The 19,896-nt window shown below is 31.2% G+C and overlaps 1 protein-coding gene across 7 annotated transcripts in view; it reads right to left on the bottom strand.

Annotated features, from left to right (window-relative positions):
• LOC106683779 (transcriptional repressor CTCF) overlaps positions 1-18,673 on the bottom strand; it is a 20,278-nt gene extending 1,605 nt beyond the window's left edge. Inside the window, exons 1-13 of one of the 7 annotated variants that reach the window (XM_067052891.1) lie at positions 18,368-18,673; positions 16,981-17,040; positions 16,515-16,574; positions 15,617-15,664; positions 15,070-15,111; positions 14,472-14,522; positions 13,869-13,916; positions 13,340-13,381; positions 12,672-12,722; positions 11,785-11,838; positions 11,517-11,564; positions 8,456-8,590; positions 196-474 (exon numbers count right to left, since the gene is read on the bottom strand). In XM_067052891.1, coding sequence (XP_066908992.1) covers positions 196-474; positions 8,456-8,590; positions 11,517-11,564; positions 11,785-11,838; positions 12,672-12,722; positions 13,340-13,381; positions 13,869-13,916; positions 14,472-14,522; positions 15,070-15,111; positions 15,617-15,664; positions 16,515-16,574; positions 16,981-17,005 — 883 coding nt within the window. In that variant the 5' untranslated portion in view covers positions 17,006-17,040; positions 18,368-18,673. Of the gene's footprint in view, positions 1-195; positions 475-8,455; positions 8,591-11,516; positions 11,565-11,784; positions 11,839-12,671; positions 12,723-13,339; positions 13,382-13,868; positions 13,917-14,471; positions 14,523-15,069; positions 15,112-15,616; positions 15,665-16,514; positions 16,575-16,980; positions 17,041-17,553; positions 17,772-18,367 lie in introns of those variants that run through there. The other 6 variants (XM_067052890.1, XM_067052892.1, XM_067052893.1 and 3 more) reach the window with 6 other exon arrangements.
• Positions 18,674-19,896: the final 1,223 nt, after the last annotated feature.

The following is a 19,896-nucleotide window of genomic DNA, read 5'->3' as shown; positions in this document are numbered from 1 at the left end:
GACAGTGATGAGGCTTCTCACCTGTATGACGAGCCATTATATGATATTTCATGTTATTCAATTGAATTGACTTAAAATCACAGTGAGGACATTGAAGAGGTTTCTCACCTGTATGACGGGCCATTATATGGTTTTTCAACTCCTTAGATGTAACAAATTTAAAATTACAATGAGGACATTGATGAGGCTTCTTACTTTTGTGACGGGCTATATGTTTTTTCAATGCTTCAGATGAAGCAGATTTATAGTCACAATGAGAACATTGATGAGGCTTCATAACTGTATGATGGGCCGTTATGTGTCCTTTCACCCCAACAGACCAAACTGATTTAAAGTCACATTGAGGACACCTGTAAATCTCTTCACCTGTATGATGGGCCTTTATATGTTTTTTTAAATTTTTGGATGTAACAGATTTATAATCACAGTGAGGACACTGATGGCACGTCTTATATCTAAGACAATCCTTGGCACCTACAACCAAAATATAATTATTAATTAAAAGCAAATTAAATATACTCATTATTTTTGTAAATAGTGGGAAAAACAAATTTATCAATTCTTTAAATTTTGCAGCTTAAGAATTGAATCATTTATATAAGAAAGGTTATAAGTCTAAAATTACATGATGCATTTTTTTTTTTGTATAACCTATTCTTTAAAGGTAGATCTGATTTGTTTCAGAATTTTAAAGATCTTGTCATACAATACACTATTTTTTTGAAATTTACAAGTATTCAAATTTTAGTACTGAGAGCGTTGTTTCCTGAATTGCTTAAAATCTATTTTTGGTGCTTATCACCTTTCTAAAAAAAAAAAAAAAAAATAGATAGTCATACATCTACTAAATACTTCAGAAGTTGATAAAATACAATAAAAAATTGCCAATTTATAAGAAAAACTATTATGCCTTATATAGTTTATCTGTTATTTTTTTTTTGAGATATTTATTATTGAAATCAACATTGTCCAGAACTCATGTTTGTCAAACTTTCCTTTTTAACTCCTTACCCTGTAGTTTTGAAAAAAGATCAACTAGAAAAAGTTTTAAACGATTTCATTTTCTTCAAAAGTGTATATTGTTTACTTATTTAAATTCAGCTGTATGGCTGAATTTCATGATCTTTTGTATAAAACAGAAATTTGATTATCATTGTTATTCATAATTCCGTGTAAGATCTAGTTGAATATTTATATGCGAATGGTATATAAAGTATATTTTTATAAATTAAATAATGCTTTGTATGTATGACATTAATAATTTTGTCTAATTTACTATGCTACAACTTATAATTATCTAACTTAGATATTTTTTTTTAGTCACTGCTTCCTATTCCTATACCAACAAGTAATGTAACATGCTAAGAAAAACATAAAACTTGAATTTCCTGGTTTTTTATGTGGAATCAGAGCTTAGTCCATATGAACTATTTTTGTTGCTTTTGAGGCCTACTATCACCTCTTCAAAATATTGCCCTGCATTTATTTTCCCATGCCAAAAAACTTAATTTTACACTACATTTTTTGCTGAATCTGGACTGATCTCTAAACAAATCTAGACTTCATTTATAGGATATTGAAGTATATTAAATTTAGATGTTTTTTTTTTTTAGAAGTGGAAATTCATCAACCTAACAGAAGGCTGAGAAAAACATTCACAAGTAATGTGTGATTTATATATTTTAAAAAATGAATTTTCGTTGTTGTTCCCTATGAGGCCTCTTATGATAGATTTAGTCAAACCAAATCATATTCCTCAAAGGCAATTTTGGTGTAATTAGATCTTAACTATATTAGAGTGATTGCTTTCTATTAATTAAAAACGTAACTTCCTAAAAACATTACAAATTATCACTCCATCATTACCAGCAAACTATCAGTAATTCCTTAATTTAAACCAGCTTACCAATATAATAATTAATTTGGGTAATATCCCCCAATTTTTACTCCGGGGAATACCTAAATTAAACAACACCTGTGAATCTCTTTACCTGTATGATGGGCCTTTATATGTTTTTTTAAATTTTTGGATGAAACAGATTTATAATCACAGTGAGAACACTTATGAGGCTTCCCACCTGTGTGACGAGTCCCTAACATGTCTCTTCAACCCTTGAGATGTAACATATTTACAATCACAGTAAGGACATTTGTGAGGTTCCTCACCTGTATGACGAGCCATTATATGATATTTCATGTTATTCAACTGAATTGACTTAGAACCACAATAAGGACATAGGTGAGGTCTCTCACCTGTATGATGGGACATTATATGGTATTTTAATTGCTCAAATTTAAGAGATTTATAATCACAGTGAGCACACTGATAGGGCTTCTCCCCTGTATGAAGGGCCATTATGTGATATTTCATATGCCCAGCTTGTACTGACTTATAGTCACAGTGAGGACATTGATTAGGCTTTTCATTTGTATGATTGGACTTAATATGATTTTTTAAATGTTGAAGTATAACAGATTTATAATCACAGTTAGGACACTGATGAGGCTTCTCCCCAGTATGACGGGCCATCAGATGGTTTTTCAAATCCCGAGATGAAACAGATTTATAATCACATTGAGGACATTGATAAGGCCTCTCCCCTGTATGACGGGCCATTAGATGGTTTTCCAAAACCCGAGACATAACAAATTTAAAATCACAGTGAGGACACTGATGAGGCTTCTCATCTGTATGACGGGCCATTATATGCTTTTTTAAATTATGAAAGTCTAGCAGATTTATAATCACATTGTGGACATTGATGGCACTTCCCATGCATAAGGTAACAATCCGTGGTACCTATAACCATTAAATCATACTCCAAAGTAAAACAAAATTATTTATTGAAGAAAATTAAATATAATCGTTATTTTTATAATTTTTGGAAGAGCTGTAAAAAGAATGGATAGCTTCTTAAAATTTTGCAGCTTAAGAATTGAGTCATTCACATTAGAATAATCATAAGTTTAAAATTATGAAATGTGCATTTTATTTTCCTCAAAATTTATTTTTTAAAGGTAAAATTAATTAGTATTAGGACATTAAGAATTTTTCCATACAAAACTGAAATGTTATCTGGTTTCTTGTGCTATCTCATTCTGAAATCCTCTATCAATATCCATTTGTAAAATCTCTTTATTAAACTCATAAGTGGAAATATAAAACAAGATCTATGTTATTTTTTTAATTTGTATATTTCGCTTTATTCTATTTAAATTTTTTTCTTCAATGTCTAATTTTCTATTATTTTATGTTACGAATATTTATATATATTAAGTTTGTAACTTTATCTCATTTTTTTTTTTTTAATTTTGTACTTTACATGAGTATTTTAATATTTAGTAATCAATCCATTATGTACTCAAATACAATCCATTATGTACTATGTAACCATTCGTCACTCAAATTTACATTATAATTATTTATTAAATAAATCAAATAGTATCCTTGTTAAGTCTCAACACTCTTTATTATATCAACAGCCCAATATTTTGGCCAATTTAGCCATCAAGGACAATCTAACAGCTTATTATACATTCATTTGTAACAATTTTAACAACATTATTATTAATAATATAACACACCTTAAATATAAATTTACACCTCACATCCAAATTAAAAAATGTTTTGCAGGTTATTCTGCCCAGGTCATTAATTACAAGGCAAATCACCCTATGACAAAGTCAATTAATAGGGAATTATATTAATTATTAATAAGCCTACCTAAGCTGATGTCTAGTTACCTATTTTTTCACAACTTCTTTAATTTTCAAAAAATAATGGAATAAAATTAAAATTGAAGAAGTTGAAGTCATGACATTGCCTCTTTATTTACAAATACACCACTTTAATTGGTTTATAAAATTATAAATGATAAATTGGAGGAAATTAACTAAGATATAAACATAAAAAAAAAAAAAATAGTTTTTAGAGGCCATAAAAATATGCTGTGAAAACGGCATATTTAAGTATAATGGTGAACTATATAGGCAACTTTTTGGGGTTCGAATGGGAGGAATTTATCAGTATTGATAGCAGGATTGGTCTTGAATGATTTAATAAAAAATGTAATTTCCAAATCAGGAATAATAGTCAAAATAATGTTCAAATACGTAGATGATATTTTCTGTATTATGAAAAAAGATATGCAAATAAAATGTTTGACGCATTAAATAGTCACCATGACAGATTGAAATTCACTATGGAATTGGAAAATGAAGGAAAACTAATGATGAGGAAACTAAGATTTTTAGATATGATAACAAGACAAGGCAAGGACATAATAACAGAATGGACAAAGAAAGTAACAAGCAGTAATTTGATATTAAATTACTATTCTTGCCATCCATTTGAAATGAAATACAATGCAATTAATAATTACGTAAACAAGGTAATAAGAATAATTGATGCTAGTAGATTGTATAAATTAAAAAGTATGATATTTAAAATATTTCTGGAAAATTATTACCCCAAAAAATTAATTTACAAAATTTCAGATATAAAAATAAAAAATTAGAGAATATATCAACACAGAAATGATACAAGAAATAAGGAGAAGGACCCCAATAAAAGAGCATTAGTGCAGTATGCAGCTAAAAACTAACACAACTTTGATTTTGATAACACCATAATTGTACATAAAGAAAACAATATGTTCAAAAGAAACAAACTTGAGTCAATTTATATATCAGAGAACATCAATTATACAGTAAATTTTAAAATAGATACAAGGAATTTGAACCAACATTATGCCCAGATTTTAAGCACAATAAATTTATGAAAAATATGTAAACGATTTTTTTGTTACTATTCACAATTAATTTTAATATGAATTTTCATAATGGAATAAATAAAAATTTAGACCAAAATACAATTTGAAAAAAATTAATAACAAGCCTGACCTGAGTTTATGGAAGGTTATAAATAGTTTGTTTATATGATAGTTGATAGTGTAAGATAATCTAAAATAAAAAGTTTTTAAAATTAATGAAGTTGTGAAAAAATAGGTAACTAGACATAAGCTTAGGTAGGCTTATTAATAATTAATATGATTCCCTATCAATTGACTTTTTCATAGGGTGATTTGACTTTTAATTAAGGACCTGGGCTGAATAGCCTGCAAAACATTTTTAAATTTATATTTAAGGTATGTTATATTATTAATAATGTTTTTGTAGGTATTATTACAAATGAATACATAATAAGCTGTTAATTCTCAGATTGTCCTTGAGGATGGCCAAAGCAGCTTCTACCAGTTAAGGGAACATTAAAGCTAGTTTAATGTACTATAAAGTAATTTATGGGGGAGTGAGATGGCACTATAGTAAGGCATGATGCTACAATATCCAAGGCGGCAGAGCAGAAAATTGTTTTCAGCTACTCTATAGCCATGAGTCAACCCCGTGGGTTCTGGAGCCCTCCCAGTCTCATAAATTGAGTATCCTTAATTGGGTAAAAATATGGCGGTCGAGTGTGGTTCTGACCAAATCACTTCCTTGCACAACTGTTGGTCTAGTAACAGTACTGACTGAACCCCTGACCCTTCGTTGTAGTAGTAGAGTTTTTAATTTTAAAGTAGGTTATGACACATATCTTCATAAGGGTAGTAGTTTTTATGATATTCGCATATGAATATGAATTTTGACCATGAAATTTTGTCTGAACAACCATAAATCAATTTATTTTGTCAAATATCATAAATACTACTACTCCTAAGAAGATAAACATCATAAAATACTTTATAGTACATTCAGCTAGCTTTATGTTGAGTGCTAATAGACATTGGTTAGTTGAATGATTTTAAGATATAAATTAAAAAGCTATATCTAGAGAACTATTGAACGTAAATAGCTCTATAAGGCCCCTATTTTGGCAAATTTACTCTACTTTAAATGATGTTCTCTTAGGTTTTCTAGTGTTGTTGGTAGGTAGTTTTAAACATATAGAGCTATGAATGAAAAAGGAATTTTTTTTAACGTTTTGAAACAGCTGCCATTTTTTATTCCCACTACCTATACTTGGCAGACTCATTAATTCTGAGTAGTTTTCATTAAAGTAATAAAAATTGGGATGATATAAATGCCTTTTTTCTCCTCTTGAGCTCTTGTACTATAAATACCCTTAACCAATTACCGAAGTCAAATGCTTGTCCCTCTCCAGGCCTCAACAAACAACTTCAAAAAGAATAGTATGGCAGTCATAGGCAATTTAGAATTCAAAGATTTCATGAAACGACACATACATAATGTCCATATGCAAGCATCTCACCACCATACCAATTTATAAGAAATTATTATTTTTATGGCATAATGCTCTATGGGACAAAATCTTCTTTATGCCTACTGTCGGATTTAAGTAATCTGAATTTTGCAGTTATTTTTTGGTTTTATATAAAGTCGTGGTCGAGATCGGGTCTCATTTTCTGATGCCACCCCTTGCTGTGGACGCCGGAAGACCCCGAAGACGCTGCGACTGCAATGCCTACCAAGTCATTCGTACGGTTCAACAGCTACAACAGGAAGCTGCTTCCCTGCTTCCCCCTGGCAGCTGCACGGCTCATAAACTCCATTTATGTTGACGATTTCGTGTCTGGTGCTAACTCCATCGAAGAGGCACGTTTTCTCAGGATGCAGCTAATAGGTTTGTTTGAGCGTGGGGACATTGAGATAAGCGAGTGGTCATCTAATGTAACCGAGCTTTTGTTGCACCCGGAAGATCCGCAACCCTATTATTCGATTCCACAGGATGATAGCCTTTTCGTCAAAATCCTGGGCCTCGTCTGGTGTCCCACCGACGACTATTTCTCCTTTCCTCCCCCCCCTCGGGTTCTTGTCACCCATAATTTTCCATGCCAAAACTCTTCTCCAGGAGATGTGGCGTCAGGGCTTGGATTGGGACGAGCCTCTACCCAAGGTTTTACAGGAAAAGTAGATCTACCTGACCGATCAATGGTCCTCTCTGAGCCATGTGAGAATACCCAGATATGTTTTCACCGCCCACTCGCGTTCATAGCTGATAGGGTTCTCAGCCGCCTCATCATCTAAGGGTTACACCACTGCAATCTACATTCGGGTGTTAACGCCGGAAGGGATCATTAACTCCTTCCTACTGAAGTCAAAAACAAAGGTAGCGCCGACCAAATTAAAATCCATACCTCAATTAGAGCTTTGTGGCTCTCTTCTACTACAGAGGGTCATGTCCTCAATCACCTTCGAGGACTCCCTCCTTCCTCTGTATTATACTGACTCAACGGTTGACCTCACTTGGTTACAGACGCCCTTAAATCGGCTCAAGGTCTTCAAGGCAAATAGGGTTTCGGCTATTCTCAAGGCATCACAAGTTGATCAATGGCGATTCCTGAGGTCCGAGGTCAATTTCAGCAGCACCAATTTCGTCGGAGCTTCCAAACTCTTAAAAGAATTCTACTCTTTCAAGGAGGCAACCACTCAGTGGGTGGAGCATTTCTCTCCAAAAAATGTGGAATGGCGGTTTATCAAACCCCACGCTCCTAACTTCGGTGGATTATGGGAGGCCGGGGTCAAGTCCGTGAAGACCCTACTTACGAGCATGGTGGGCAGACAGCCCCTGACCTTTGAAGAGCTCAACACTGTACTGATGAGGGCACGCTCAATTCCCGTCCTCTCTGTCCAATGCGGGACGACTCCGAAGATGTCAATTACTTGTCACCGGGACACTTCTTGATCTGTGCTCCACTGGAGTGCATTCCCCTCGACATCGAGGAATCTCCTCTTCTCAACTTATCCTCCAGGTGGCGTCTGGTGCAACAAAACGTGTCCCACATATGGTCTTGTTGGGAGCGGGATTACCCTTACGGATTAGGTGTTAAGGGATTACCCTTAGATTACGGGATTTAGGTGGGCGGTATGTCGGATTTAAGTAATCCGAATTTTGCGGTTATTTTTTGGTTTTATATAAAGTCGGTGTCGGAGGTCTCATTTTCTGATGCCCCCCCCTTGCCGCGGACGCCGGAAGACCCCGAGGACCTGGCCTACTCCTACCATCACACCAGAGACCAGGACACGCTGGCCAGCCACTGAAGAGGAAAGACGCTCTTCTGACACCAGGGGAAGATACAATGTTTTCACCATTTTGCCCATTGCACACCTTGACGAGGGAAGCGACTAGGAGACATCACTGCAGAGGCAAAGACGTCATACATAAGATGAGCCTTAATTTTCATTAGTCCTATGAGACCCCAATACTCTGTCTGATAATACCATAATAATGTCTTATATAATACAGCTAACACACTAACATAATTGCCCCTCCAGGGAATTAATTATTTGGTCACAAGAAAATATATGCATCCTAATGAGGAGAAAGTCTCACAAATTTTCAGCCCCCTTTTCCACACTAATAATTTTAATTATCATCTAAAAATACACTTGGGACACCTGCAGTATAGCACGAGCAGGTCCCGATGTAAACACCTACCTTTACTTTTCTTCTTTTCATTTCTTTTGTGTTGAACCTCAACATCTGAAGAAGATTGATAGGAATCTAAATCTTGCTCATCCATCACAAAATCCGAATCGTTTGATTCTTCAATTGAGGGAGAAGGGCTCAAATCTGTAAAATAGTAAGCAATATTCCATATTAATTAGGCATGAAAAATAAACATCACGAAATGATAATATATTTATTTGAAAATAAAGTTAGAAAATATGTATATACTCGTATTTAGTACCATTTAACATTTGGAACAGAACATCCTATAAAATGTGTTCTGGGGAACATTCGCCTCCCAGGGTTTTTGGGTCAAATTTTTATTTATGCTAAAAATAAGTCATTTTATGATTTGTGTTCATGATTGATCATTTAAATTTTGTTACAGGTATCTGGGAGTATAATAATACTAAAATATTTTCAGTCATTTATACAGCAGACTTATGGGAAGAATCAATCTGAAACTTATTTCCTTACATATAAGGAATATCACAAAATATACTAACACAATAGGTATAAGCATGCACCCAATACATGAATGGATCAGGCTACCTAAATTTTGGGATTCAGATGCACACTGTTCTATCACACAAACATTGCATAATTTTTTAGAGCATTCTAGGCAGTAAGGGGTATTACATCTTACATATTTGTAGTTCGTCATATGGTTATTCTTGTAAGGACAATAATGGCAGTTTTTTTTGGCTTTCAATCTTATCACTCCTGATGGTTGCAGAGTTGATTGTTGTCATCATAGCAGGGGCCGTTCTTGAAGATGAATTTTTACCCAAAACTTTGTTGGTAAGGTCTTTTAATTCGTCAGTAAGGTTGCGTATTTTTATTTGTTAACTCAAACCACGATATATCCTTTGTTCTGAAATGTTTATAAATAATTTACGCATTGGAGTTAGCAGCAGATATAAGATGGAAGAAAATAGCCAGCAGCATCTACTTGTTCTGCAACTGGCACAGTAGACATTGCATTTCATATCGGGTATATCAACACCAGCCTTTGTTGTATTGCAGAATGAAATGATTTCCGGTTTTTCCATTCATAGGATCACTATGTTCTTTGTGGCACATGGATGACAACAGAATAATAGCCTTTGATTTTTTGGAGACAAAAGACAAGAGTGTGAATTCCATGGTAAACCTATGCAACACAGACTTTCGGATTGGTTCTTGTTTAGAAGAAATTCAGGTGGCTTAAAGTTGCATATTTTTTTGTGTTTTGTTTATTATATCTGTATGTTATAGTTAGCCTCACCAAATAAATATTTACATCTAAGCCACTTTGTTGTATTTTTTGAAAACTTTTTTTAAAAAGAATTGGTGTATTTATGGTGGCTTAAACATTTTTTTGATTTAAACAATTTCTTGTAATTAATAATTCATTTTCTTATGTTTAAAGTAAAAAAGTGTTTTAAATAATCAGAAGCAATCTTACCATAATGCTCACCAAACATGCTGCCAGTTCATGTCAAGCCTTGATGAACGCTGATCAATGAAAACTGAATGTCGAACACACCATTTCAAACTTTTATTCTAAAATAAATTTAATAACTTTAGATATTCTGAATCAATGAAAAAATTCCTCATTCGATCATGAAAGAAAACTATTACTGAGGAATGAAATATATTTGTTTTGTTTTTTTTATCGAAGATTCAGCTCCTAATTTCATCGACTCCTTGTCATCTGTCAATCTCAATCAAATTCACTTCTTTTAATTTGCAAAGGTCATGAGAGAGAATAGAAAATAATGATTCTGAAAAACAGATTGTAACTTAAACGACAACCCGAGCGCTTTGCATCTTCCAAGTCAAAATTTCAGGTTCTGAACCGTGCAAACTACTTCCGGACGGTGCTTTCTCCTAAGGTATCATCGCCATACACACTGCAAATTTTGTTAACCGTCTGTGCAGCAAATTTTCCTTTTTAGAAATAAAAAATTATTAAATGACGAAAATGAATTTTTTTCTCTTCCATTTTTAGCAAGCAAAATGCCACTTAAAGATAAGGAATCTCAGTTGAAACTGATGCATAAAAGCATCTTAATTAATCCTTTTTTAAAATATATAAAAATTATTGACCGAGTAAACATGATTTTATAAACACGGAGAGGATTAAATTGAAATATTGAAAAATGCTACAAACTTATTTTACAACCCAATAGTTTTACTCTAGATTAGGACATTGACCCAAATAATAAAAAAATGGTGCAGTATATATCTGAAAATAGCTTTGAATCTGAAAATGATTTTACACAAAGAAAATAATACTTTCAAAAGAAAAATGTTTGAAGCTATTTATGTATCAGAAAATATTAATTATACAGATAATTTTTAATCAGAAATGAGAAATTTAAACCAATATTATGCAGAAATTTTAATTAAAATTAATTTGTGATTAATACAGTTGAATTTAAGAAAATATACCAATATATAGTTTGAAATAAAATAATATGCTTAATCTAGTTATATCAGATTATATTATTATATCAGACCAAAGCAGAATAGCTTGCAATTTTTTAATAATTATGATGGGCTGTGAAATTAAAATTAATTGATTAAGGTTGCCTTCAATCTGAAGAAAGGTCTGAATTAATAAAGTAAAAAAATAAATAAATGAATATAAAAAAAGGTTGCTAGTTATAATTAATAATAGTTTTAAAATTTTTAATTATACATTGACCGAAACATTGGAAAAATAAAATGAATTAATAAAGAATCGTTTAGACTATGTGGATTTATTTTGTTATAATTGAGTAATTTGACAACCACTTTAAACGGTAAGTTTAACTGGCTATTGTTGTCCTGAGCAGTTTACAGTAGATTCAAGCTGTAAATTTTTTGGTTTAACTGGCCCTTATATGGAAGGATCCTAAGTTTAGGAATTAATCAATTAATCAATCCATTAAGCTTATAGAACAATTCAAAGATTTAACACCAAACTGTTTTAAAGATAGCTATGTATAAATAAGCTAAAGTGCATTAGGCAAAAAAAAAAATATTTGTAACAATCTTCATATTAATATAACAATTTTCTCACCATAATAAGTTTGTTGTCCTTCCTCTTCTTTTATATCAATTGTGGGAACTGCAATAAAATCTAATAATTATTAAATTTGAACAAACAATTTTCATTGCAGTATTCATAATTTAATTTAATTCTTTGCTAAATTATTAAATGAAATGAGCAATAATAATAACAGATAAAAAAAATTATTTATCCTTTAAAGTAAAGCGAATAAAAAAATTAGATGTATACATAGAACAAGGACAATAAATGAATTGTCTTTATACAATAAATATCTCACCTTCATCTGGGACAAGCATCTCTGTTTCTTCTTTCACATGAACAAGCCTATCTGCTGATACAAGAATATTATTTTTAAAAACACAGTAAAAGAAAATATTTATAACATTATAAAAAAGTTAGGCATTTTTTTCACTTTTCTAGAAATATAAAATAACTCCTAGAAGTACAAACGTGAAGGAAAAATAAATGATTCATGGTTCCGCAACCAAATTTATATCATAGATATAAATGATAAACTGAATTATTCCAAATCATGAGAAGATGATCAGGGGTTTAGTTAAAAGAAAATGAAAAATAAATAGTTGTTTGTGTCAAATAAAGTTAACTATTTGTTGTTTTATTTTGACCGCATCCTCGACCATCTACTCCATAATTTCAAATTATTTACTTATTTAATGATCAAATAAATTAAGACAAATTTAAATAAATCCTAACAGATAAAGAATAATTAATTCTATGAATAAACATTCTTTGAATATTCTCTCTACCTTCCCCTTTACTCCCTAGTATGATATGGGGTGATTTACATACAGTGAATGAGAAAGTCATGTTTTCATTCATATTCGTTTGCAATATGAAAATGATAAGATTTTCATGAAATGGTAAGTTGCAATAAAACTGAATTAACGATGGTTCTCGTTTTACTCTACATAAAGGACTAAATAGGGAATGTCCTTTTTTTTTTTTCTATTTATTATATATTAAATCCTAACAGATAAAGAATAATTAACTTCAGGCCTATTGGAAGGACTTTAAAATAAACAATGCTCACTTTAAAAAATTATTGAACCTTTTAAGTAAAGGGAATAAAGAAATTTGAAGTATATATAAAACAAGGTAAAAACAAATTAGATAGAATGGCTAAATACAATAAATCTATCTCACCTTCATCTGCGATAAATATTTCGGTTTCTTGTTTCACATGAACAAGCTCACCTGGAGATATACAAATAAAATTTTAAACAACAAATTAAAATTAAATATTTATTACAGAATTTCCTAAGAACTAAAATTGTATTATAGAATATAAAAGTCATGTATTTTTTCATTTCTCTAAAAAAATAATTCAATTTTAACTATTGCAAAGAAAATATATTAATATAACTCTATACCGAATACATATTGGTATAGTTTTTAATAGGAATCTGCATTTCGGATCATATTTGTAATAACATTATGCATCTAACTAGAAACTTGAATATGTTCAGATTTATTAGTCTTTTTTTTTATCACCTACCTCACCATTTTTATGATCATACAGTGAGTGGGAAGGTCATGTTTTCATTCTGTGGGGCAATTCACATTTGTGTGCTAAGTGAAAGTGATGATATCCGATCGGATAGTTATAAAATGATAAGAAGATATCAAACTGAATTAAAGTTAGTTCTCATTTTACCTTATATGTCGGACTAAACAAAGAAAAATGTAATTTTTTTTTTTCTAATTTATTATATTTTAAATCCTAACAGATAAAGATAATTTAAATCTTTGAATGAACATTATTTGTATAACTCCAGGCCTATTGAAAGGAATTTAAGACAAATAGTGCTTACCTTCATCTGGGGTCAGTTCTTGTTTCACATGACTGAGTCCATCTAACAACATGAAAGCAATAATTAAAACGAAATACGAAACAAAAATATGCATTAAACTTATTACACATGTCATAAAATTAATAAAACACTTTTCCAGGAATTCCTCTCAATAGAAAGTTAGCTCAGGTTATGCCATTAGATATTATAATTGTTAGCTCATCAGGTTATGCCATTAGATATTATTTGGTGTAACAGGTCATAATCAATTTTAACTAAGATTTCAGAAATTACAGTTTAAATTGTAATGGTGTAATGCTTCATTATAGATATAAAACTTATAGCAGGTCCAAAATTTATAAATTAATCAAGCCACTAAGCTTACGGAGACTAAAAGAGTTAACTTAACTATAGAGAGCTAATTAATTATGGCTCTCACTAGGTCCAAATAGACTGAGCAAAAATCATATCATTGATAAAAAAAAAAATAGAAATTTCTGTAAAAGTTAGTAGCAATTTAAACTTCATATTGATGCAATATTTTTCTCACCATAATAAATCTCCTGTACCTCCTCTTCTTTGATACCAATTGTGGGGACTGCAACAAAATCCAATAGTTATTAAATTTGAAGAAACATATCTTGTAGCTGGATTCATTCAATAATAATTAGAAATAGTCAGTCCCGGTTTACCTCACCCCATTGTTACCCAAATATGCATTAATTGATTAGGACTAGTAAAAGTTTTACAACAAAACTAATTCAGTTATAATTGGCCGAGAATATAAGAAAACATGGCCAAAAGTTGAAAAATTAAATTTATATTTTAAAAATTTAATATCTTTTCATACATCCCTAGATAGGGAAACAATAACTAACAGTTGTGATGACATAAAAAAATTGACTTGTTTAAGGTAGAGGAAGAACCTTATTACTTTACATGTTAACCAAGCAATTATTGACCAAAGTCCAATTCAACTTAAGTCACTTTCTAAGGAACAAAGTCTGATGTAAGTTCGAGGACTGCCTATAATAATAATATGAAAAAATGATCAGAGTGAAGGGGATATCAGATAAATTTAATAAACAAACAGATCAAAGTAAAAAAATAAAAATAAAATGGGGAATGTCTAAATATAATAAATCCATCTCACCTTCATCTGGGACAATCATTTCTTTTTCTTGTTTCACATGAGCAAGCCCACCTGGAGATATATAAATAAGATTTTAAACAACAAAGGAAAATTAAATATTTATTACAGAATTTCATAAGAACTAAAATTGTATAACAGAATATAAAAGTAGGGTATTTTTTCATTTCTCTAAAAACATAAATCAATTTTAATTATTACAAAGAAAATATAATATCTTAACACTATACTGAATACATATTGGTGAAGCTTTTAATAGGATTATGCATTTCAGATCATATTTGAAGCAACATTAATTTATGTACTTGTTTTTCAATTTATGATATTTTAACAATGTTATCTGGTCGATCGATTATAATTGAAATTATCAATGAATTAAAACAAATGTTTTGGACAGTGTGTAAAATAAAAGAAGAATAACGCTAGATTAGTTAAATGTGTTGTGAATATTTTTGTTCCTTGATGAAAATAAAAAAAATTGTTTTTGTTTCTGTTCTTTGTGATTTGTTAATTGGCCCAGGTAACACGACAATATTTTAAATCTTAACAGATAAAAAATAATTAACTCTATTGAAATGAATTTAAGACAAATAGTGCTTACCTTCAACCGGGGTCAGTTCTAGTTTCATGTGAGTGAGTCCATCTAACAACATGAAAACAATAATTAAAACGAAATACGAAACAAAAAGATGCATTAAACATATTACACATGTCATAAAACTAATAATAAAACCCTTTAAGGAATAAAGAACCTTTCGTCAATGAAGAGTCAGCTCAGGTTATGCCATTAGATATTATTATTAGTAAAACTGTTAAGTTTTACACTAGATTTGAGATTATAACGTCTTTGGTGTAACAGGTGATAATCAATTTTAACTAAGATTTCAGAAATTACAGTTAAAATTGTAATGGTGTAATGCTTCATTACAGATATGAAACTTATATCAGGTCCAAAATTTATAAATTAATCAAGCCACTAAGCTTATGGAGACTAAAAAAGTTAACTGTTCTAAATAGAGCTAATTAATTATGATTCCCACCAGGTCCAAATAGACTGAGAAAAAATCATAGCATTGAGAAAATAGAATGAAATTAACAGAAATTTCTGTAGGAACAATTTGAACTTCATATTAATGCATTTTTCTCACCATAATAAATATCCTGTCCCTCCTCTTCTTTGATACCAATTGTGGGAACTGCAACAAAATCCAATAGTTATTAAATTTGAAGAAACATCTCTTGTTGCTATATTCATTCAATAATAATTAGAAATTATTAGTCCCAGTTTTTTTTTGCAAAGTGCACCGTGGCCACAGAGGGTCTATTGTACACTGTCCTTCCTCTGCTCAGAGCAGACCAATTGCCTTTGAGAATCTGGATATTGTATAAGGATTCACTGTCTTGCAAAGTTTGGGGTCCAAGATACGATCCTTACCAAATATGAGGAATCGTGTCCTTGCTGAATCACATCTACAAATGATATAGTAGGCAGTCTCATCATCCTTTCGGCAGGTTCTTCAGAAAGGGAACCCTATTAATCTCATTTTATAGAGATGCTTATTCAACTGACAGTGTCCCGTATATAGATCTATCACCCATCTTAAAATATTCCTATCCATACTAAGAAGAGTATATTTAGGATTGTTCCATTTCTCTGGTATTTCTCCAGAGTAACCCAACCTTGAAGAACAAGAACAAAATAACCCAGTGAATACCAACGTTTGTTGCTTCTTTTGTTTACCAAGCATTCGTACAATTGAATTTGTGGTAAGTGGTAAACGTGTTGATTCAGCATAAGATTATTATTTTACATATTTACCAACCAAGAATTGACCAAAGTCGAATTCAACTTAAGTCAGCCTCTAAGGAACAAAATATGATGTAAGTTCGAGGACTGCCTGTAATAATAATATACAAAAAATAAAATAAAAAATATTAAATGATCAGAGTGATGGAGATATCAGGTATATTTAACAAATAAACAGATCGAGGTAAAAACGAACTAAATAAAACGTAGAATGGCTAAATACAAGAAATCTATCTTACCTTCATCTGGGACAATCATTTCTTTTTCTTGTTTCACATGAATGCTTGTTGGGCTTTCACCTAAAGATATATAAATAAAATTTTAAACAACAAAAGTAAAATAAAATATCTATAACAGAATTTTAAAAGAACATGAGGTTTAATTGAACCAAGCAGTATTATCTATGGTTTAGAAGCTAAAAAATATATCTATATAACTCATTAAATATAATTAATAAGCATTTATTACAGTTCGTATTTATTTATATATTACATTATAAAAATGCTGCCTAAAACAATAAAATAAATCAGTTCTGTAAACCAAAATATACCCTTTATGTTAAGCTACATAATGTAAATTGGTTTAGGTACACTTTCTTTAGAACAAATATAAACCTCAGAATAACAATTTTAAAAAACAGTAAAAATCATAAGGATCCTATAAGACTGTAGTAGCATTCAAAACAATTTAAAAAGAAAAACTTACAGAAATACTTAGTATCATCAGCCATTTCTCTTAATAAAGATAAACCAGAATTACTTGCACCTGAAAAAGTAATTAAAATACATAATAAATATATAATTCATGATATGGTTTAACTCTATATTAAACTCCTTAAATTGGAATTTTGATTAATCGAGGAGACTACGTCCAATAAATGGCCCATTGATTAATCATCTAAATTTTCTTTTATTACTGTGATAAAGAAGTAAGATGATCAAGATGACGATAAAATAAAGTAGCTCAAATAGTTTTTGCATTATTCAACCTACTTATTTTACCACTACCATCTTCCTTCAATTATTAAGCTACTATTATTTTAATAATAAACCTCCAAGATCTTTAAGTAAATGATAAAAGCTAAGTAAGCTGTCAAATAGATTTTGCTGGCCAATATCACTAATCATTGTAAGAAATTATGAACATCAACTTAACTTATTTTTTTAAAAAAAGTATATTCAAAATTACCTATTCACACTAATAATCTTAATAAAAAATAAAACAAAAGTCAAATAGTAAAATAAAAAAAAGATGCCATGCTCTAAATGAGTCTGATACCTAAAAACAAAATGTTTGCCACAAGTTTGACGTCAGTACACCACGAACCAGGTAAGACAACACATTTTCAAATTACAGCGCCTAATGAAAAACATGATTACGTTGAGGTAAGAGAACTGCTATCTTTCTGCTATTACTTGGTGACGCCAAAGAGGTAAAACAGTTTCTGTGGGCAAGTTTTGTTTTGTCTCTCCAAATGTGGACTTGTTTCTTCAATGTTTCCTTTCCTTGAAGTAATTCTGTCCAAGCTATCGAAAAATAATTATAATTATTTGCGAATAATATAGTCGCAATGAACACTTGAAAATTTCTGTTTCCCGATGGTGGAGTATCGAGCGTGTTTAATGTGAACTTAAAGAAATCCGCGTTAGTGCATGTTCATTCATTCTCAGTGTTAAAAGAGAAGGTAGATAGGAATGAGATAGAGGCTAACGTGGATGGAGGTAGCCGAAAGGATATTAGTTTTTCTACTATCCTATGGGAACCAGTCTCCTGACCTTACGAGTTCAAGCCTGTTGAAAACCAGTCATCAGAACTTGCGGTGAAGATAGGAAGGATGTAAAGGAAGGGAGAGGGTATTAAAGTAAAAACTCCAAAAATATCACTAGATCAAATAGAGATAGTCTGGACGAAATTCAGAGGGGGCCAGGTACCTCTTATCTCGACAGAGGGATATTGTAAACTCACAAAAACTATTGACATCGAGAGGCGTTCTAATAGTGAATTTATTTGGGTTCATCCAGGTTTCTGTGAATTATTTTTATTGACAATATATGCTTTATTTTTTATGTATAGAGTTTCACAATTTACATACTTTCACAGTCAAGAATCTTTCAGAGGGCGATTCCTGTTAGCTGTCACTATATCTCGCGACTGTGTGCCGTTATAGTGATCGGTGCAGGTGAGGTAGTTGAGGCCTTAGCAACCTCGTATCTGCTGCAGCGTATTCGATACCGACCTGATAATGAAACCGACCACATAATGAAAACCCGACCCTCCCATTCAGTTTAAAGTAAGTTGGCCATCTATTGGATAAAATTGATTTAGTTGGCAAAAACTACAGAAAAGCATAGATTGCCGCTCACCCCAACGGCGTTATTTACATTAAATAGTAGGTCAAACGGTAGTTAGGGAACCAGACATATTCTAAAGCGGGTCGAAGCAGTCTGTATTGAAATTGTTCAACAGCTGGATAATTTAAAAATCACAGACATGTAAAATTACATTCTAACCCTCCTCTTTCAGACATTGACATTAACACTACTAAGAATACAATGAAAAGAAAAATAATGGGCAAAGAACAGAAAAACTGTGATTAATTTTAATAAGTAAAGTATTTTGTGAAGTTTAAATTAAAAATATAGAAAAATTAAAGTGTACCCCACACTTCTAAAATGTGACAAAACTTACAATACAGACTTAATGTTTCTTCACAGCCCTTTCTTAGAATGAAGTTCTGCTCCAGTATGAGGATTCGGTGTAAATATACACATATACTGTGTGAATACCATGTTAAATATCATCTTTCTGGGTTTAAAAAAAAAAAAAAAATTCAAAAGACAAGAAGTTTTCTTGGTTTCTTCCAAGATGCTCACTGAAGTTGATCAGTCTACATATTACTAATAGTTATTGAAATTTATTGTTATCATTATTCTAAACCTATTAATCATTTCTGTTAGATTCGTCCAGGCTCTTCCCTGGCCTCAAGAGCCTCTAAAGAACTGAGTATTCAACCGCTTCTTTGGGTACTTACTTATTCCTTATTTAAGTAAGTAGAGATGGTCGGGGGACGAATTATGTTTTTTTTTTCTGCTGATCGCACCCCGCGGTCTTCTCTCTCCTTGAACACGTCTAGTCAAGACCTTATTTGAAGACTAACTGCCTTCAGATCAGATACCCACACAATGACCTCGATAAATTAAAGTAAGTTTGGAATAATATACCCCAGACCTCAAGAAGAGAGTGATAAAATACTTAACTATCATGATAAAAATGCTCAATAATCAAAAATAGGAGTAAAAGTGGACCTTATTAATGTATAATAAATATTCTCTTCTTTGCAGCTACAAACCATCACATTATAAGTTCAAAAATGATTGTTCTTAAATATGTAAACAGTAGATGAAATTAAAAATACGAAATAATTAAAAAAATAATACTTTAAATTAAATATGAAATGAATAATAATTATTATGAGAGATAGTTGACCGTGGATGATAAATGAGGAGAAGATGGTTGGAGGTGCGGTCAATGAAACACAAATAAGTATGACTAACTTATTTTAATGTGCCGACGTTTCGGCTAGAGTTTCTAGCCTTCTTCAGGGCTAAAAACAAAACAAGA

Source organism: Halyomorpha halys, unplaced genomic scaffold (genome assembly GCF_000696795.3).
Source record: "Halyomorpha halys isolate HHAL.00 unplaced genomic scaffold, Hhal_1.1 Scaffold516.1, whole genome shotgun sequence".
In the NCBI taxonomy this organism is placed as follows: Eukaryota; Metazoa; Arthropoda; class Insecta; order Hemiptera; family Pentatomidae; genus Halyomorpha; species Halyomorpha halys.
Note: the sequence above shows the minus strand (reverse complement) of the source record. Positions and strands in the feature narration are given on the sequence as shown.